Source organism: Ochotona princeps, chromosome 5, assembly GCF_030435755.1.
Source record: "Ochotona princeps isolate mOchPri1 chromosome 5, mOchPri1.hap1, whole genome shotgun sequence".
NCBI classification, from domain to species: Eukaryota; Metazoa; Chordata; class Mammalia; order Lagomorpha; family Ochotonidae; genus Ochotona; species Ochotona princeps.
The window spans coordinates 42,691,000-42,713,629 of NC_080836.1; the positions used below are offsets into that span (position 1 = coordinate 42,691,000).

At 34.6% G+C, this 22,630-nt stretch overlaps 1 protein-coding gene and 1 pseudogene across 1 annotated transcript in view; one reads left to right on the forward strand and one right to left on the reverse strand.

The window, feature by feature from the left end:
* Positions 1-22,630, forward strand: part of PSMD14 (proteasome 26S subunit, non-ATPase 14) — a 97,874-nt gene that overhangs the window by 59,228 nt on the left and 16,016 nt on the right. The window contains exons 7-9 of the mRNA XM_004577127.3: positions 638-788; positions 15,185-15,292; positions 21,572-21,646. Of these exons, the coding sequence (XP_004577184.1) occupies positions 638-788; positions 15,185-15,292; positions 21,572-21,646 (334 nt within the window). The remainder of the gene's footprint in view (positions 1-637; positions 789-15,184; positions 15,293-21,571; positions 21,647-22,630) is intronic.
* Positions 8,035-12,467, reverse strand: LOC118757853 (small ribosomal subunit protein eS7-like; annotated as a pseudogene).

Consider the following 22,630-nt stretch of genomic DNA (forward strand, 5'->3'; position numbering starts at 1 on the left):
ATATTTAATTATGTTTATAAAGACAGAGAAAGCAGAATACAAATATTCTCAAGTTTTTTTCCTCAGACCCCAAATCTCTCAATAGTTGTCATTCTCTTGCTCAAATTCTTCCACTGTGGAAAAAAAAAAACTTCAAAATTAATGTTAGCAAAAGGCTCAGCAGCTGAGCAGAACAGTGCAAATTGGTTTTTGACTGAGTTCCTAGTTGTACTGCTGGTTTAATTGATATTTAATCCTTTCACAACCATGGATCCTGGTGTCCATTGTTAAAAATGTACTGTATGCCTGGAAAATCCCACTACCAGAGCTGAGGAGTTAAAGAGTAGATATTTACTTGAATGCTGAAAGGGTAAAAACTGGCTCTGAGAAAGTGTGGTAACAAGGTGAAAAACTGAAAGCCTTATCTACCACTGCTAATGTGTGTCTCTTAATGATAGCACTCCTTTGTCACACTTATTCATTTCCATGTTTTCTAGATAATATGGTGTATGATTTCAGTGTTTCTAATGGTGCTTTTTCACACCTGTATGTTTTTCATCTCTTGTTAATTTATACCCTGTTAGTGTGTTGTTTCTTTTCATATCATGAATGTATTACTTGTTCTGTTCTAAGCTTCTGAATGCCCTCTTTGTTTCAGGCCTGAGATGGTTGTTGGTTGGTATCACAGTCACCCTGGCTTTGGTTGTTGGCTTTCTGGTGTGGATATCAACACTCAGCAGAGCTTTGAAGCCTTGTCAGAGAGAGCTGTGGCAGTGGTTGTGGATCCTATTCAAAGTGTAAAAGGAAAGGTAGAGTCAATTCTCTCTTTATTGCCATCTACTGCCACGTTTTGTTACTGATACATATAATAAAGATCTACTTTATTTTAAGCAGGATTGTTAATTACACAAAGATACTTCTTACTGAACAAAAAAAAGTACAAATCAATGTATTTTTCTTGGTATTATTAGCAATTTATTTAGAGAGATTTGTTTCTATCTTAGTCACATTACCTAATTAGACTTTAAATTTCATGAAATGAGGAATATTGTATCATGACAAAAGCATTTTGTATATATTTTATTACTATTGTAATAAACATTACTTTTTTTAGTTTCTAATACTGAGTTCAGAATAGGCACGATATTAAAAAATCTGTTTAAAGAGCTGTGCATTGCAGACATTTGCAGGACATATCCTGGAGTTGTAATTTCCAAATATTTTAGACAACAAAAACTTGCCCCAAAGACTTAGTGTCAACCGTTCATGTTTTTGGAATGAGGATGCATATTAGTAATTAAATATGTTAAATGATTTTGAAAAGAGATTAACTTGCAAAGCACATTGGGTTATACTTGTGTTTTGTTGAAATCTTTTGTTCTTTTTTTTTTTTTCATTCTTTCATTCTTTCTTTTTTTTCCCTTTCTTTCTTTCCAGCCCCATATGCCATTTTCCTATTTCCTGCCTCCTGACAGCAGGGAGCAGCTCTATTATCACCTTCACAGAGCTGTCTGCAAATGTGAGAGGCAATTCGATTTTGCTCAACCACAGGGAGAGTGGATTAGAAAAACCACAGAACATACAGAAATTGGCTAGGTGGTTACTGCTTTAAAATACTGCTGAGGTGTCTTGTTTGAGCATGTACTTCCATTGTAGTGTAGAATAATTGTTAAAATAAAATCACAATACATTTATGGAATCCTTTTTATGCAGGTATTATAAATAATTTTTAAAGCACTTTTAAGAATAAACATTAACTTGATATCTGTCAGACCTGGAGTTTGATAGTAGTGTAGATTACATTTAGATCTGCTCACCAACTCAAATGAACTAAATATGGCTCATAAATCAGAGTTTTTTAATCTGTCATGAATGTGAACGTATTCTATTATTATGATGTATAAAAATTGAGATTTTTTTTCTAACTCATGATCCTCTTAGTTGTGATTTTGATTTTTTTAGAGGCAGATACTATTCACAGAAATAACATAAGTAACAGAAATTGGTATAGCAGACAATTTAGAATGTACAACCTGTAATGCTTGCTATATGCCTATATTTCAAGTATATCAGTTACTTAACTGATACACATACAGTGAATTGAAATTCTTGATATTTGCTAATGAATGAAACTACAGTATAAACCCTCCTAGGTGTAGTTCTTTAATATTTAATATACTTTTTAGTCATTAATGATTATTAATGTAGAAATATAATTAACTTGACAAGGCCTGCTATCAAAGTTATTTATATGTAATAATTGAAACTTAATTTAAAATATAATTTTATATTCTGAAATTATAAATTTTTTTTTCAAAATCTAGAATTTGAAATCATCTGTACAACTAATTTTTATCATAAATATTTTAAATTTTGAACATAAAATTATTGATTACCCACATCACCCATTGTGTACAATGTATAGATTCATAAAATTTCATCACTTTATATAAATGTAGTTATTTGTTAGTGATGTAGCTTCATGTATGATGTATCTAATTTGGGTTGTAATTTATGGCTCTTTCAATGTCAGGACCTCTAAGTCGTATGAATCAAATTAAATGTTAGAGTATTCTAGTTAAGTCGTTAAATGTAATGGCCAGGGTGTTCTAGTTAAATCATTAAATATTCAGAATGGAAACTTTTAATGACGAATAGCATAGAACTCTCCCTTGCACGTGACTTATCAAAGCTGTCAAAATATTTAGCATGGGTATGATTAGATCAAGAACTAAATGACAGTCTATGCATAAGTGATTTAAGTTGGTTCTCTGTTCATTTTTTTAAAAAACATTCTTTGTCCTATGTATTTTTTCATTTCCATTTTAAAATTTCTGGTGTTTTTTCATTTTGGCCATCGGTTACTTATAATTTCAGTTCATTCACAATAATTTAATTTTCTTTTAAGATGAGTTCCCTATATTTTTACTGAATAATTACTGTGTGCGAGATAGTAACTGATTTATTCTTTTCAGTAAAGATAGACTACTACTATTATTGCATTTTATTAATGAAAATTTAAAAATTATAATCAAAGGACTTTGGCAAAATCAGACCATAAATAGCAGCATAATAAGAATATAGGAATTTAGAGCTCAAGGTTTTTTACTATTTAATATTGGATTGTTGTATTGTTTTGAGTGATACAAAATAACTGAGAAACAAAAAGTAAATACCACAAGTCATTGCAGGGCTTTTTCTTAAATCACCGTAAATAGATATCTCTCCCTTCAGTGCAGAGCAGGGGAAGATGCTGTTCATCATCTTTGATATATTACTTACAGTAGGTTCTATGTATTGTTTGATTTTCCCATCTGGTATTCTGTTAATTTTGAAAAACAGCTTAGACTTTTTCCTGTTAGTTTTTGTAGCATCCTCAGGGCCAAATGTTAGAAGACTGACATAAATAATAAGATGCTCTGTGTGATAAAGAATCCACATTACTCTGTATTAAATGTATTTATATGATCTAACTGAAAACCGGCGGTAATTGCATTCATAATTTAAGTGGAAAGTAAGGTCTTAAAAAGTACTAGTGAGCTTTGCTGTAATCAGGGAAATTGTTGACAAGATTCTACTTCAGTTTTTATTTATAAAATATGCATATTCAAAGACTTTAAACATTAGTTCTCAAATGGCACAATGTTAACTTCTTGCTTAATGTTTATTATCTTGGCTATTGGCCCACAAATGGACTTGATACAACTGCAGACTTAAAAGTTAATTCTGCTTGTAGTTGTATTTCTTTTTGTGTCCAAAGCAACAGTTATTTGGACAAAATCATAAAACTAAAATATAACATAAATGATCTTTTAGTCTATATTTGATTTTAATAGATTTATTTAATTAAAAGAATTTCACAAGATAGCAAGTATCATATGTATTAAAGTACATTAAAATATATTACTGCTTCAGAGAACGCATTTTCCTTGTTTAGATTTTACCTGCTAATTCATACAATCATTGTTTCTTTTTCCTCCTTTTTTTTAAAAAACATTAAACAATTAAAATTGTCCATGTATTCCAGATATTACCTTTACACTGTCTGGGTTTTTTTGAAACATTATTTTGTTTAACTGATCAAAAATACTCAACAGACTTAAAGTGTGATATTTATCTGTTTGCAGATTAGTTCATCAGTAGGTAATTCTTAATTATATCTGAAGTGCTTGTGTGCTAATGATTCCAAGATACAACATAAATAAGTCTATTTTTGAGAAGATAATTTACATACATACACTTTTTGTTACGAGTAAGCAAGATAACATTCTGATTACTATGTACTGATATTTCATATTGTATACTGATAATAGTGGAATTATGTGATACTGCTTCTGTAACTATTGAATAGGTTGCTCAGAGACTTAAATAATTCCAGCAGTATTTATTTTATAGGCTGTACTAACAACCAAGATTTGGCTGATTTGGTATGTGGGTAGGAGGGCATCACTGGAAAAGAGTGACTTTTACCATGTGGGAAGAATGTGGAAACAGTATCACTTCAGATAATTACCTCTATTTAGTCTTCTTTCATGAAGAATAGAATAAAATGTGTGGTTATATGTTTGTTTTTGTTTTTTACTTAGTATTTTACTAAAAATGGGGCTCTGAAGATAAATACAAATACAGGAAGAAAGGTAGGGAATGAGTGTTTGAAAAGCTTACCTTTTATTTTTAGGTATTCAGAAGTTACATCTTTTTCAGGAAACTTTTTATTAGAAAGTTTTAAGATGGTAGAAATTTTTGTTTTGTTTGTTTTTTAGATTTATTTGAAAGCTAAAGTTATTGTGAGAGGGGTGAGACAGAAAGAGAGAGACTGGGTTTCCATCTGTTAGTTCACCCCCCAGATAACCACAATGGTCAGGACTGAGCCAAGCAAAAACCAGGAGCTTCATCCAGGTCTCCCAGAGCAGCCAGTACTCCAGCCTGTGCACACATGGCATTCACGCATCATTGGCAGTGGCTTTTTCTGCCATGCCACAATGCCAGCCTGGTGGAAGTTTTGAAATATGCAAATAATACTTCTGTTTTAACTTTTCTTACGATTTATAAAAATGTGTAAGGACAGGCCATAGAATTAAAAAGAAAATAGGGTTAGGAATTTGGGATGAGTCCTGCATAGCATAGCTGATTATTTCATAAGAGTCTCCTTTTAATAAGTTGAGGCTGGATAAACCCAATCCCAAATTGTAAAATACATACTCCTTTTTGTTGTCTAGTTTGCTAGCCTGAAAGAAAAAAATAGGTATAAAACACATAAAAATTCTGTTTAAATTCCTGTTACAGCTTTGTAAGTATACCCTTCTAACTCCTAGAACAAATTTAGTTTTGCAGTTTTTAAAATTTGATTTCTGCTTTTAATTTTTGTTGTCAGCCTAAAGTTTTATACTGTCACATCTTGTGAGGACACCTAGGAAGAGGTACTATTGTGCCTGTACTTCACTGCTAGAAAAATGTAAAAGTTTATAACATATTTAGCTGTTATAATCAGACATTGTGAACTTAGAATCTAAAAGCAATTTTTATGTTTAGAATTCTAAAAGAATAAACTTACTTGAGATAACAGTTTTACTGGAGTTCATTTAACCTACAGGTTTGGTATTAATATAGTCTGTGGGCTAATTTATTTTAGTTCAGTACTTGCTTTACAAGTTGACATATAAATTTGCTTCAGACTAGTTTAACTTCACTGTTAAAAGCAGAAATATGGTAAAGTGTTTAAAACAATGGGCCTCTATCTAAGGAATATTATTTATGGAGTCTTTTGCATTTTAAATGCTTTTCTTTCCCTAGTTGTCTAATTATCCCTGATTATTCATTCAGACAATTGTTGATCACTGCCATGTTCCAACTGTATACCAGAGATATAAAAACAGGAATAGTAAATCTGCCTCTGCTCCTTCAGACCAGTTTCAGTCAACAAACAGAAAGTGCAGCTTTGATTAATAGCCTTTCAGAGTCCATATATATTTATTTAGAAAATTATATTCTAAGTGTTTTCACATTAGTCATTGTTTAATTGTGATGATTTTCCTGAACCTGGGATTTAGTTTTGACAGTTTTAATGTGTTGTTGTCATTATAATTTCCTAAAAACGGTAGAATTGATTGAAGTAGTAAATTTTGTACATACTCATAGTTAATTTCTCAGTGGTTACTTTTTGGCTACTAATAAACTGATTTGTTTATGCTGGCTACCATTTTTCACATTCTAAATAGATTGTTTACAATTTATTCCTAATGAAACAGATTAGTGCTTAATGCTGTTTTTGTAGCATGCTATGTAAAAGTGTTTTATTAATTTGAAACTTAGTAATGATCAGAAATGGAGAATACACATTGTTAGAGCTGGTGTTTAGATTTTTAAAAAATTTATTTTATTTATTTGAAAGGAAAGGTTGAGACAGATTTTCCATCTGCTGGTAAACTCCCCAAATGGATGCAATGGCTGGGACTTTGCCAGGCTGAAGCCAAGAGTCAGGAGCTTCCTCCAGGTCTCCTACATGGGGATAGGGACCCAAAAACATGGGTTATCTTCTGCCTTCCCAGGCATATTAGCAGGGAGCTTGCTGGAAGTGGAATAGCCAGGACTCAAACCAGCACTTGTGTTGAATGCTGGCCCCTAGTTACTGTTTTTAGTAGATATTGGCTGTCTGGTTTTCTTTTGTTTTTCAGAAAAAAAATAAATGTGGATATAAAACTTTTTATGAAACACTAAGCAGAAATGCTTATTGGGGTTTTTCGTTTCAGTTGTTTTACAACATATTTTGTTTGCAAAAAACTCTTACAGAATGGATATGCAATGAATGAGGTGCAAACTTTGCTGTATGTGAATGTAATACTAAGTTGGATTTTTGTTTCTGTTTTTCTTTTTTGATGGGATAGCTGTTAAACCAAATAGCTTGGTAATGAAGAATACAACTATACAACATGTTGTATAGTTATAAAGCATAGTGATTGAGTTTGTCATCTCACTTAATTTGCTTAGGTCCTCTATACCTCATGTTCCTCAACCATAAATTGATTATAGTTAGTTGTTGAAAGAATAAGCAGGAAAAGCTCCCTGCTTGTGGCCTGGGAAAGCAGTGGAGGACGGCCCAAGGCTTTGGGACCCTGCACCCAGGTGGGAGACCTGGAAGAGGTTCCTGGTTCCTGGCTTCAGATCGGCGCAACACCAGCTGTTGCGGCTCACTTGGGGAGTGAAACATCGGACGGAAGATCTTCCTCTCTGTCTCTCCTCCTCTCTGTATATCTGACTTTGTAATAAAATAAATAAATCTTTAAAAAAAAGAATAAGCAGGATAATTTCTATACAGTAATAAGTAAAGTAGAAATACTTAAAAATAACGCACAGCAAACTAGTTGACAAGAAATGTTAAGTTCCTATTCATGTGGTCCATTGCTATCATATAATGAGTGAGCCCATTTTTAGTTTCTCTGACCTTTTACTGCTTGACATGGAACTGTCCACAGTCATAGCAGTTGTATTACTTTAGTTTGTATCAGAAGTCTTTTGTTCATTTTATATGAGCTGACAGAATAGCCTCCAGACAGAATTGGTCCTCCAAGTTGGTATCAGATAAGAGATCTCATAGACAGTGGTCTCTTTAGCTTATTAGTATTAGGAATTTACTTTAGTCGTACATGAGTCTGGAAACAACCATCACACTGGAGTATCAAGATTCTAGTCATAATAAATCAATTTATTCTGTGAACTATATATATATTTTTAAAGATTTATTTATTTTTATTGGAAAGTCAGATATACAGAGAGGAGGAGAGACAGAGAGGAAGATCTTCCGTCTGATGATTCACTCCCCAAGTGACCACAATGGCCAGTGCTGCGCCGATCCGATGCTGGGAACCAGGAACCTCTTCCGGGTCTCCCACACGGGTGCAGGGTCCCAAGGCCTTGGGCCATCCTCAACTGCTTTCCCAGGCCACAAGCAGGGAGCTGGATGGGAAGTGGAGCTGCGGGGATTAGAACCGGTGTGTATATGGGATCCTGGGGCGTTCAAGGCGAGGACTTTAGCCGCTCGGCCACGGTGCCAGGCCCCTGTGAACTATATTTTATTTAGTCATTTTTGTTTATCATGGAAATTCTGGGAACTCAGTTTAACATCCTTGCCTGTGTACTGCTTATAGAAACCAGAAAATGTTGCAACCTTATGTTCAATATTGTTTTTGTTGTGCTTGGTCCAAAAGCACCTTTATGAGCCAGCAGCCATCCAGCTTAATGTAGAATCTCTTTCCTGTAGTTTCACTTGGGAGGACCAAGTCCTGTGGATCATGTCATTCATGCTTGTCAGAGTGCTGTCCCAGGGGCACTCTCACTCTTTTTTTAGTATTTTTTTTTTAAGTTGGCTTACACAGAATTTCCTGAGTAGTGAAGATAGTATATTTTCCTCTAAACCTTTTCTCCGATTCATGTACTAGCCAGATTTGGATTTTCTGGAAAGGCTTGTGTTGAAGAATCGGAATAAAGACTATGATAGCCTTCTGGCCACCACCAAACTACAATTTCTTTGGATGCCATATTCAGCTCCCTTAGCTATGCCTTGAGGTCTGAGTTCATCCACAGCTCCTGGAGTGCATGGAAGATGCCCAACTTGAATTTATCTGGCTTCTTGCCATTGGGCTGTGCAATCTGGCATTTGATTGAACATGGCTTCTATTGGTGAGTGCTGGCTAAAGAAGAGCTATTCGTTAATTTTTTAAAAGATTTATTAATAACATTTAGCTTTACTACATACTTTTCTCTTTAATTAAGAATTTTCCTAAGGAAATGCAGGTCTTAAAATGTATCTTCCCTGTGTCAGACGCAATGGCCTAGTGGCTAAACCCTCACCTTGTGTGCATCAGGATCCCATATGGGCGCTGCTTTGTGTCCCTGCTGTTCCACTTCCCATCCAGCTCCATGCCTGTAGCATGGGAAGGCATTAGAGGATGCCTAAAAGCCTTGGAACCCTGTGCCCATATGGGAGACCCAGAAGAAGCTCCTGGCTTCGGATCGGCTCAACTCTGGCAGTTGCAGCCACTTTGGGGGTGCACCATTGGATGGAAGATCTTTCTGTATCTCCTTCTCTTTGTATATTTACCTTTCCAATTAAAAAAAAAAATTGTCTCTCCCTGATTCACTATTGGTAAATCAGTGACTGTGGATGCCAAATTTATAATTGTTATTTGACTTGGGTAATATTTTTATCTCTCATACTGTTTTTAGTAGCATTATTTTGCTTTGTTAACTTTGTCAGCTAGGATACTTCAAGATCAGACACCAAAATAAGAGATTTATTGGGAGTAAGACCTATAATAAAGTGACAGAAGGGTGAGCATCAGGGCAGTTGTGCAAATCTGGCCCCATGAAAGAAGAAAGGAAAAGATAGGATTGGGTAGGAGGAGCCTTGGACTGCAATGCAGTTATGGCTAACTTTCAACCCAACTTAGGCCAACGTTACTGTTGAGGGGGAATCTGTTATTTTCCTGGAAAGACTAGATTCTACTATCACTCCTTTGTTAAGTTATTGACCAGGAAAGACCTATGGAGAAACATGATCAAATGTGTAGATTCAAAGGTGTAGCAACTGGAGTCAGCTCTGCTCTCCTGAGTGGGTTCTATAGAAAGGAGCTCTAAGCTAACAACTCTAAGACCATGACAATTAATAGCAAAAGCAACTATAGCAGGTGCACGTATATTATTTTATTTAATCTAATCACCAACTCAAAGAATCATTCATGAGCAGCCAAAGAAATTAAGAGGTTAAATAACTTGTCCTAGATTGTTTACCAATCGCATGATAGATCCAGAATTCTAACTTAGGCTAGATGCTGACTCCAGAGTACTCCTGCCTATATGCATGCACTGTTGAAAAAAAAAATATGCTAGCCTTAATGTTCTAGACTAAATAAATTCTTTTTACAATGTTTCCTGAATGTCTAATTACCTGTTGCAGTGCTAGTTTCTAAAGATTGATTTGTTTTCATTAAGGTTTATGTTCAGAACTTGTGGATAAAACTCTGAATTTTGATGCATGTCTTCACTTGTCCGAAAGTACATTATGCTGGTTATACACCATCCCCCATTTCTCCCAATATATTGAAGTTGTACTACAGATCTCTAGCTACAGTAAGCAAGTCTCTGTGGATGAAGAAAGAAATTGTACATACACATAGGAATTTCTTTTCCAGAGCTAAAATTGACATTTTATAAATAATTTCCGTGTTGCAAACTTGAGACCAAGAAATCACAGCAATTCAGTGATATGCATTTGGCATGAGTCAGTTTTAGTTCTTAGTGCCTTTCATTGGAAATGGCATAAAAAATAAGATTTCTCTGAATTTTTTATGGCTGTGGGTTTACAAGAGACATAAGATGTTTTTTCTTTGTAAATGTGTGACAGTGCATGGCAGCAGAAGTAACGAAATGGTCACAAATCCCAGCAGTGCTTCCAGGTCACATGCACTCTTAATTTTTAAAGAATCGAGGAGCAGCCTGAGCAGTTGATAACAGGTCATTTCTAAGTGATAAATAGTGTTTGGTATGGGATTTTGCTTTTCTTTCCATGCTTCTTATTTATAGTCATTTAGGGGTATACTTTATATGGTGGCGGGCTTATATGTGAATTCTCACTTTATTTTTCTTTAGTGTTTGACATTGACTTTGTGTTTTTAAAGTTATTTCATGTAAGCAAAGATTATTGCTGTTTTGGGTGTATTAGAGTGAACTGACCTGTTAGGTTATAGAAGATTCACATTGGTTTGGTCATTTTTAAACTCAAGTAAATGCATTATGAATTCTGAAAGGAGTCGTTGACTTTACTGTATATTCAACTGGAAATGTCAGAAGCAAGTAACTACTATAAAAAGGTGGGGAGGGAGTAGGCTGGGACTAAATTATAGTAACTACAATCAAAATGATTTGGTTTACTTTAAAACACTTGTTATTAATTAATTTAAACAGGTTGACTTTAAAAATAATTTCCTTGAATGTAAAAATGAAAAATTCTAGATTGATTTAGTCTTGTTTTCTTCAGTGACCTGCCAGTTCATGTGAAAATATGAATTTAAAATAAAACAGCATGTTGGATGAACTGTTCCATACTTATAAAAGAAGCCAAAAATTGTATATTAAACTGAATTTGAAAATGAAATTTTAAGTTCTCAGATTCGTCATTAAAATGAAATAACAGCTCCTTGACCCTTGAGCATGCTTGGAATAAATATGGAACTCAGTATTGTTTTTAAAACTATTCTGCTTTTATAAGCTAAGACAGATGTACAAAAAAGATGCAGTTTTTATTTTGTATTGGCAGCTTCCAAATATTTAGTGTCTATTTCCAAGAGTTGCAATTAGTAAAGCAACCATGGTACTGAAATCTGCACATCCCACAAGCTAATTATATTTGCAAGGTCAGAGTGAATACATATTTTCAGAAAAATAAAGGGTTATATAAATATGTGTCTTCTACTTGGCTGTTATATCACAGTTTGTTGATCTGGAGTATAATGTGTACAATTCACAAATTTGTCTGATAACAGAAAGTGGTGTGTGATTGTGTTTATTTTACTAACCAGTATATTCACAGCAATCACTTCCAAATATCTCTCCAGTAAAGATGTGTTAATTACAAAACAGACAAGGTCTTCTATTATATTAAAGCTACTAACAAGAAGACAGCAGGAATCACACATGTAAATAGCATCATCAACCCCTATTTTAGTCCTCTGTTTTGATCTGTGAGTTGCGCATAGACCAAAGGTGCTATTAAAGACTGAGTGTATGAAATAGGCAGCATTATATGAACAAAATTTATTCAACAAGAAAACAGACCTTTAACATGAATTTAACAAGCCTGAGAAATTATAAACTATCATATGCTGCAGATTCATGCAGTGATAATAAACAAAAAAGGAAAGTAAGAGGTTTCCTTAAGCTAGCCAAACTGCTAATGGTTTTGTTATAAGCTGTCTACTGTTGCAGTGACCTCTGAAAAGTCTCAAGGCACTTGTACCACAAAGAATTAAATGGTCAGGCTGATGAATAGAGATTCATGTAGTGTGTGGGACTTCAGCCTGGAAGCATCATATACCTGAAAAATGTTTTCATATTTTAGCTCGGGCTTTTGGTAATATAATTTTTGTGCAAAATTTGTGATTTAATTATTATCTGAGTTTATAAGATTAACTGAACTGGCTCAACATTTATATTATTCAAAATGAAGTGTTTTGAAAAATCAGCTCCAACAAATGGATTGCTTCTTTGTTATTCCACCTTAATTAATTACCTTAATTAATTTTAGGACTTTTGGATTCACTGTGTTGTATCTAAGATTTGTGTTCTTAACCATGAAGTGACCATTTTGTTGTCATTCTGTTGCATCATGCTGTAAATGCACAGAGAATCGCCTTCAGCTTATCCACACCTTCAAGTGCTCACTAGGGCTTTTTCTTGAATCTTACTGTGGCATAATTAACACCTTCTTCACCCATTGCTCATTAGTGCACTGGACATTAATGAGTCTATTTTGGTAGGTAGCTCTAGAGAAGAAGTCCACTTACACTCACAGCGGAAAAAGCAATTATAAAATTGTACAGAAATTAAAATTAGACTGTATTGCCATATTTGTATTTTTATTGCATACTAAATCTAATTTTGGTATGCAGGTTGTTGAACATGTTAGTTTTCTTAAGGCAGTTGCTATAGAGATGGCAGCAAATACCTTTAATCGCAGTTGTCATTTTCTATTGGCTATTATATTGTTACTCAGGAACTGTCAGTCTAAACATACCATTTCACATAGGCCATCATTTATTAATTGAACAAAAGAGTAAATCCTTGAATTTTTGCCTTAAATATTAATAAAATTAAACATTTAGAAATCTTGTTCTCAACTGATGATATGTCTATCTACTTAAATAGTATTTTATTTCCTTTTTATGAAGCTTCATACTTTTCATGTTAGAGAAAAAGGACTAACTCCTTTGTCTAAAATAACTGCCAACTGTTTTAGTTTGAAAGAATTTTGTATAAAAAAGTATATATGCATTTTCATAGTTTTTGAAAGTATTTTATTTCTTCTACACAAGATTTTACTTAAATCTCAAAATGGAGTCAAGAACCAATTAATGTTTTGCTCTTATGTACTTAGCACTAATACTTGGAGTGGCCCTACTTTACCCTGCATTTAGGTTGTATGCCTGTCTGTGAAAGTGATCTTTCTCTTTCCTTTGTCAACTTTTTTTTTTTAAGATTTATTTATTTTCATTGGAAAGGCAGATTTACAGAGCGAAAGAGAGACACAAAGAAAGATCTTCACTCTCCAAATGGCCACAATGGCCAGAGCTGAGCTGATCCAAAGCCAGGAGCCAGGAGTTCTTCCAGGTCTCCCACCTGGGTGCAAGGTTTTAAGGCTTTGGGATCACCCTCTCCTGCTTTGCTAGACCACAAGCAGGAGGCTGGAAGGGAAGTGAAGCAGCCAGGATGACTATCAGCACCAATATTGGATCCTGCCCAAGGCAAGGATTTAGCTACTGAGCCATCACACTGAGCCCTTTTTGTTGAGATTTTAACTTGATCTTCTCTTGTTCTTGATGGTACAACGTGTGAGGGAATTTTACTTCCAAGTGTTTTTTAAACAGTTGTTTAAAATTATAGTAACGTTTGATCAAAGTGTAACTATTATAACCTTTCTTTGCTTTGAAAAAAGAAAAGTTGACTGGAGTAAAATGTAAATGAACAGGCTAAACTATACTCAATTATATATAAATGTGAAAGTTAAGCTGCATTAAGGTTATTGCGAAAACAGGAGAAGGATAAAGAATTTTTACAAACTATTAAATTTTCATGCTCTGGGAATGCATAGTTTGAGTAAATAAAGTCTTTACAAGAATTTGAACTTTTAGAAATAAAAGTAAAATTCAAAGAGTTTATGTATTTATTAATGTATGTGTGTTTTCATTTATTCATTTTAGCTTACTAGTTGTGGACCAAAATCACAGATTGATTCTCTTGTCATCATAATGTTTTCGTTTAAGTTTGCATCCTGTGTTGTAATCTATGGACCTTTCATGACAGCTTTTTAGCAAGGGTGGTTTTTCATTCTTGTTCTTTAGCATACAGCCCATAATTATACTGCAACATTTTCAGACCTAATTACATTTCAATTGTAATTATGAATAAAGAAATCCAGCTGACAATAGCCTTTAAGATGTTGATGAAGCTCATTTGTTCAGCAATTTAAAGGTCAAATCTACAAGTACTACATTGTTTTGTTTTTAAGATACCTTTATGTGACATATGTAGTGAGTTAAATTCCTTTAAAAAGACAATCTGTCTTAAAGGCACATGATGTTATATAAGACTACAATTTTTAAAGCTTTAACAAGTTCTTTTGTTTTCATAAAGAACAGAAGCAAGATAGCAATAGGATAATATATGGTTCTTGTTAGTCTCTTAATAATAAGAGCTAACATGATATTTTATCATGTGAAACGTTGAAAGAAGACTTTCTTTTCAGATGAAAAAGATGCCCACTATTATTTCTTTACTGTGAACCTAGGGCCTTGTCATTGTATACCATATTCTTGACCTAAAGCATTAATGACCTTGGCCTTATTTTAGTGTACCTCCTATGCTTGACAGTGACTTGGACATTTAAGGTCATCAGACAAGGTACTAAAGGCTTTCGTAGGCACAAGAAGTAAAGGGTATCTGACTAGAAGAGAAGATGTGGGCAAGTGCCTCGCTGGCTGTAATTTTGTTGTCATTTCAAGTACTGTGGTGGTATAATTGATGTGACAGGACCGGGCTTTGGATGTAGTCCCTTAGCTTGTGCTCACTTTCAGTTTTAGTTTCTCCGTCATTCATTTTGATTTGGTAAAATTTGGGTGACAAGCATATGCATGCCAATGGAGATGGTTTAATATAAAGTTTAGAATTGACATATTTCAATAATAAACATGCAGAGTTAATATTTTTATTTCATGAAAATTACAATAATTGATGTCACCTTACATTATAAGATAGAGGGTGGTATGCTGATGGCACAATCAGCAGGAGGTTCTCTTTTTTATTATTAATATTATAATTAAATGTTTTTCTGGAAATAGGCCAGAAACAGATGCAAGTTGACCATGTCTTGTCCACTATTGCTTGGTATCATCATTTGCTTTTATAAATGAATTGATTTGACTCCTTGTTTTTATAGGTTGTTATTGATGCCTTCAGATTGATCAATGCTAATATGATGGTATTAGGACATGAACCAAGACAAACAACTTCAAATCTGGGTCATTTAAACAAGCCATCAATTCAGGTAATGCCAGTAGCTGATAATGCATTAACTCTGTTTTATATTTTTAAAACTTGCTAAATGTAGTCACTGAAGTTTTAATTCACATTATTTTTATTGGCTTGCTGTTAATTTTCTTGTGTTTTAAAAGAATCTTGGAAATAATGCAAAAACTAATCTGCTCAAACAAAACTGGTTTTGGTGGGTTCTTTGTATTTTTCTAACCTATTTTAAGGACACTCCTTGGTGAAGCATGGTAGAGCATTTCTCTTGAGAATACTTGATTTTGCATGGTTAATATAATACGAAACAGCCAATTTGTTTCAGATAGAGGGCATTAGCTGTCATCATTGATTAGATAGGAGACAGTTCTCAGAATAGAAAATAATGGGAAGCCTGTTATATGTTATAAGGGGTCCACAGAAACAATTCCCTAATAGTACTTAAAATTTCCTATCATTTTTGTGCAATCTCCATCTTTAAGGTAAAGAAAGTTTCTAAAGTGCATCTGTACATTTTTTAGATGAGAGATTATATCTTGTTCTGATATTAAACGACATTTTTTACTTTACTGGTTTTAACGCTCTTAATATCCTCTTGAGTGATCAATGTTTTCTTTGTGTCATTCACATGCCTCACTGTTTTTAAAACAAATCTATTGTCTACAAAAAATTAGTGTAAGTGTGTTTTTAAATAAGCACAGCCAACGTCTACCTAGTTAATGACTTCTCTGAAGATTAATTAGAAAAGAAGATCGTGTTTGGGTAAATAGAACACATACGACAATGTTGCTCCTCCCTTTGTGTCCCCTTGTTCAGTTATGGGGTAGTCTTCTGGGGATTCTGGCATTGACAGTTTAAGCTTTAAACATGGGTAAGCCGTGGTTACATTTTGGTAACTTCACACTTTCAAATGTTTGATTCTGAAGCAGTCACTTATCTGAAATGTTCTTCAGAATGAAACATTTTTGTTTCAAAGGATTGACGTGTGTTGCTTCTGAAAAAAAAATTTATACAAGGTGAAGGGAAACTGAAAAGTATAATGAGTATGAAATAAGCTGCTAGTGATTTTGATTGGACATAGACAAGCCCATACTTGTGTGTTCCAGGAGACTATATTATTGGATCTGTTTAGCCTGTGATAATGACCTTTCTTATAAAGCCCCATAGCATCATACTGCTTCATTATTTTTTGCAAAAGGTTAAGTAGCATCTTACTATCCAAGATCATTGTGATTACTACATAGTATGTTTCTGCCAGAAGTTTTTACTAATTGCAAGTCAACAGCCACCTGTTGCAGATTTTTTATAATTAAAGCACTGATTTTTAACCTTTCAAGTTGAGTTTCATCTGTATTAAGATCTCTATCTGCACCAATCTAGTTTTTATTTTTTGATCATACTTTGTCATTTATAATTTTAGGTAGATTTTATGAATGAGGCAATTTCCAAACCTAAGTTAAATAACCTGTAAATATAACAGCTACAGTATCATTATTTTTCCTTTCACTTTAGCTTATTTTGCCTTCCAATTAGAATCTGTAAATATATTTGTTTCGGAGTTTGTATAGTGCCCATCAGAATGACATCTGTCTAGGTGCTTTGCGGAATTTCAATACTAAATCTCATAAATGGTATCAATCGGAAAAGCGACAGAACAAAGCCTCATTAAAACACATTCGTTTTTTAAGACAAGCCAGAAAAAAAAAAAAGCAACCAAGAGCAGGCTGAAGTAACTGGTGATATTTAAAATTGAATTTTGTGCTACAGTAAGAGAATTGTTAACTTGGGGTTCAGAAGTCTTTCAGAGATCCCATGGCTTTTATTTTGAAGGGTAAGTTAGTTGATATTAAGGGGCCATGCTCCTAAACCAGCTTCCAAGTAGTAAATACAGAAAACTGCCAGAAGCCATTGTTAGTGGTCACTTGTGACATTCTAACACTGATCTTTTTAGTATTAAAGTCATACAGGGGGCCCGGTGCAGAAGCCTAGCAGCTGAAGTCCTCGCCTTGAATGCACTGGGATACCATATGGGTGCTGGTTCTAATCACAACGGCACTGCTTCCCATCCAGCTCCCTGCCTTGTGGCCTGGGAAGGCAGTCGAGTACGGCCCCAAGTCCTGGGACCCTGTACCGGCATGGGAGACCTAGAAGAGGCTCTGGGCTCTTAGCCTCAGATTGTCTCAGCCCCAGCCATTGCAGCCACTTGGGGAGTAAATCATAGAGAAAGTATTAATAATTAAGGCAAAGAAGGAAAAATAAAGATTTATTTATTTTTATTTGAAAGGCAGATTTACAGAGAGAAGGAGAGATAGAGAGGGAAGGTCTTTCATCTGCTGGCTCACTACCCAAAGGCCACAATGGCCAGAGCTGAGCTGATCTAAATCTGGGAGCCAGAAACCTCTTCTTAATCTCCCACATGGCTACAGAATCCTAAGAATTTGGGCCATTTCCTGCTGCTTTTCTATGCCAGAAACAGAGAGCTGGATTAGACATGGAGCAGCCTGGACACAAACAAGCACCCAAAAAGGTGTACTGGCACCACAGGTTGAAGTATTAACCTGAAGGGCCACAGCACAAGCCCCAATAACTAAAATTTATTAATTTATAGATGATTCCACATCTTTCAGTGTCACAGTAAATTTAAAGACTAATTATCAGCATTATGGAAATTTAATGCATAGATGTATCTGTTAGAAGTGTAAATCGCTAAGTCCTGAGTACAGTTACATTGTATAACTGTCAGGCTATTTATAAAATCTTTTGATAATTATTAAGCATAACAATTAAAATTATTTCATAGGAAGGAAACACTACGAAAATTTTATAGGTAAGGAAACCAACACTATGAAATTAAGTTGTTTATATTGTCCAGTGAGTTAGCCTAAAAACTGGTGTTCATGAGCAGATCACCTCATTCTTTTTCATTTAATTTACTTATCTAATTTAGGCTTAGATAACATACACAGTTCAAAATTCAAAAAGTACAAAAAGATGTCTTTACTTTCTATAGTATAATTATCAATATAAAGAAATACAAAGCACCTTTTATTTCCTCAGACTTTATATATATATATATACATATATATATATATACATAAATATAAAAAGGTTCGTTTTTAGATGCCAGCATCGTGACATTTTAAGTTAAACCTCCATTTGCAGTGTTGGTATCCCATATAGGCACCAGGCCAAGCCCTAGTTGCTCTACTTGTGATTCAACTCCCTGCCTATGTGCCTAGAAAAGTAACAGAGGCTAGCCCAAGTTTTTGGACCCCTGTACCCACATTAGAGACCTTGAAGACTCTCCCAGCTCCTAGCTTCAGACCATCTCACATCTGGATATTGCAGCTATTTGAGGAGTGAACCAGCAGATGTAATATCTGTCTCTCCCTCTCCCTCTCCCCTATCTGTGTAAACCTACCTTTCAAATAAAAAATAAAATGTTAAAACAAGAAAAAGAAAGGTTCATTTTAGAGGATTTAATGGAGATCTTTCAGTGTAATATTTTCAGCTTATCAATCTAAAATAATTTAGTGCAAGCAGATTTGTGTCTTTGGATGGAAGAACCTTTTTTAACAGCATGAAACTTGAAACCACTAACGTAGGAATAGCCTATATAGAATTCTTAAAGTTGTGTTTAGTGATATGTCTGCTTTTCTATACTGAAGGACAAATATAAATAATCTGCCCATATGCAGTCTTCTTACCACACAAAACCAAAAGCACATGGCCAATTTACTTAGAATTTTAGATAAACATATTGGAGTTAAACAGCAGGTGAATAATGGAATTTAAAAGACCTCTTGAGGATATCATTTGATTTAAACTTAGATTTGTTATCATTGTACTTGCCAAGCTTTCCTGCTGTTTTAATTTTCTTATTTTATCTAAATGTAAGTGAAAATGAAGAGGTTAATACCTTCGAATTACAAAGTCATTATTTCAGCGTTACAGTTCATCACTGAAATGTAGCGTGTCTAAGGGCTTGTTGGGTGGCTTCTGTATCTATGTACCACAGGTTTCTGACCACCATGTAGAACTGTACAGTTACTACATTGTCTGAATGTGTGTGGATGAGGGAGCATTCAGCCAGGGCTGCACTCTCTAGCCAGGATATATCTGCCTAGATAACAGGACACTTTTATCTAATTCTCCACAAAGAGAATGCGCCTCCTAATACATATACAGATGAATATAAGGGAGATCGTGACTGGTTCCATTTTTTTGGTGTGCATGATACAGCATTTTTCTGAACTGAAATGTAATTCATTGATCCTGATGATCATTGAAATATATAAGCATTTAGTAGATGACCAAGTACCTTATTTAAAATAAGTGACTGGTCCCTAGGAGATTTCATAGCTCAATTTTATGGCAGACATTAGGAATATAAGAATAGGTTATATCATGTATCTGAAATGTTTAGTATTTATTAGAGTGATTTTTGCTGCCACAGCTTTAAAATACAATTATGCTGTATTTTCATCCTGATACTTAAACTAAGGATTAAAATAGACTTGAACTAAGAATTTCCTAACATGCAGTACTGCATAGTGTATTAGAAAGACACTTGGGTTATTGAGTCAGAATGATCTTGTTCATATCCCTGGCTCAGCCTTTTAACTATCTACAAATTGGAATAGATTAAGATTTGTGAAATTTTCCTCACCTGTCAAAATACTGTACCGTATTGGATTCTTGTGAAGATTAGAAGGGAGGTGTAAAGCTGAAGCTGGGTGCTCCGTAAATGTCACTTTCCCACTCTTTTCTTCTTCTACCTCAGCATTTCACTACATTGTACAAGTGGGCTCCCCATATGTTTACAGTAGGGATGGACGTAGACACTTTACAATGGCCACAATAGTCATTGCTATCTCTACTGGCATAAAAGTGTTTAGCTGATTTAGCTTCTCTACATGGAGGTAATATTAAATGATCTCCCACTATACTCTTGAGCCTTAGGCTTTATTTTCTCTTTACATTTGGAGGGCTAACAGGCATTGTTCTAGCTAATTCATCATTGGATATTGTACTTCATGACACCTACTATGTAGTCATACACTTCCACTACGCACCAGCTATAGGACCTGTCTTTACTATTATGGGTGGATTTGCACATTGATTCCCCCCATTCTCAGGTTAAACTTTAGACCCTATTTGAGCAAAAGTACGTTTTGCTGTAATATTTGTTGGAGTAAACCTAACCTATTTTCCCTCAGCATTTCAGTTAAGAGAGTGGTGGTTATTTTGGTTGCTTTCATTTTTAGATTCCTGAGGGTTAACACCAAAGACCTTTCTGTTTTTATACCTGTTTAAAGTGTTGCTGAGGTATATTTATATACATGCATGTTTTATTAGGTGAATTGAGTCCTTTGGGTTCTGCAGTTTACCATCTTGAACCTCATTTGAGCCCCTGTTGTTAAAGTTAGAAAGTTGAGCAATTATTAATTGATTCCACCAAATCTGCGGTGGAAGAACAAATTCCACGACTTTATTTGAAGGCATGAGCACCATCAAACTAAATTAAGTAAAAGGGAAACCTTTGGTGTGGGTGAAGAAAGAAGTATATTTTTATAGCCTTTAGGCTTTTCTTTTTAAATACCAAACGCCCCTTATAAGTGTGTATAACATATATATATATATAAAACAAATATATTAATACATAATAGTTGATTTATAGCATGATGAGATCATACCTTGTATTTGACAAGTCTATTCAGACCATTAAATTTTATACTGCCCTATAGCTTGTTTTTTTTTTTTTTTTTAGATTTATTTATTTTATTACAAAGTCAGATATACAGAGAGGAGGAGAGACAGAGAGGAAGATCTTCCATCCGATGATTCACTCCCCAAGTGAGCCGCAACGGCCAGTGCTGCGCCAATCCGAAGCTGGGAACCAGGAAACTCTTCTGGGTCTCCCACACGGGTGCAGGGTCCCAAAGCCTTGGGCTGTCCTCAACTGCTTTCCCAGGCCACAAGCAGGGAGCTGGATGGGAAGTGGAGCTGCCGGGATTAGAACCGGCGCCCATATGGGATCCCGGGGCGTTCAAGGCAAGGACTTTAGCTGCTAGGTCACGCCGCTGGGCCCTCTATAGCTTGTTTTGAAGAATGTGTAACCTATTTCTCTAACCCTGTAGTTGAGAAAGATGTTTTAGTTTCATCTTACCTAAGATAAATTGCCTTTTTTAAAAAAAGAGGATGGCAAAAGTATTTGTATACAAGATATGTTAAAGTTTCAAATCCTTGTATTTTATTAGGTGAAAATGTTAATTTGTTCTTTCTAAAATCATTTATATAGGCATTAATCCATGGACTAAACAGACATTATTACTCCATTACAATTAACTATCGGAAAAATGAACTGGAACAGAAGGTAAGTTTTTAAGTTTTATCTTGGATGGGTAACAGTCAAAGAAATTAGAGTCACCTGATGTTTCTAATCTTTATGCACTATTTTTGCTCCTGAGGCCATAGCAGGGAATCATTTGTTCTTAAAAATCCTCATTGATGATTTATATACCTTACTACTTTCTAGCATCAGATTAATCCAATACCATAAATCATTGCAAAATTATAAACAATGGGATGATTTTTTTTTTCCCAAACTAAATCTAAAGAAGTTTATTTCAGGTTCTTGGAGCTCAAGAATCTTACTTAAAGTATACTGATTCTAGGAGCAGGATTGTGACCTAGTTGTTAAAAAGATACTCATGTGCCATATCAGAGGGCCTGGATTCAACTCCTGGTTCTGGCTCCTGCTTAGCTTCAAGATTACAAACCTGAAAATTTAAAGACTTGTAAGAATCCAGGGTCCAGGTGAAGAAATAATGGGCTGAGGTATTTAGCTTTAAGATCGCTTACTTGGGTATGGTGCTGTAGAATAGTGAGTTAAACCACCACTTGCAGTGCCCATCATATGATAATTGTCGTACGATCACTTGCCGAAGTCCTGGTTGTTTCACTTCTAGTCCACCTCTAATTTCACTTCCCTGCTTTTTCTGGGAAGGCAGCAGAAGATGGCCCAAATGCTTAGGTCCCCATCACCCACATGGAAGACCTGTATGAAACTCCTAGCTTCAGCCTACCCAGCTCTGGCTCTTGAGACCATTTAGGGATTTATCCAGTAGATGAACAGTGGTTTTTTCTTTCTTTAACTCTACCTTTCAAATAAATAAAATATCTTTTAAAAAAATATAGGGTCAGATCTTGATTGACTGAAGTAACTGTGACTTGGATGAATCTGATTTACTTTCCAGCTTCATGGCTTTTCATGGGACAATAAACAAACTTAAAAATTTTTAAATTACAGATTAACTATCAGGATTTGAAGGAGTTTTGAGATTATCTAACACAAGCC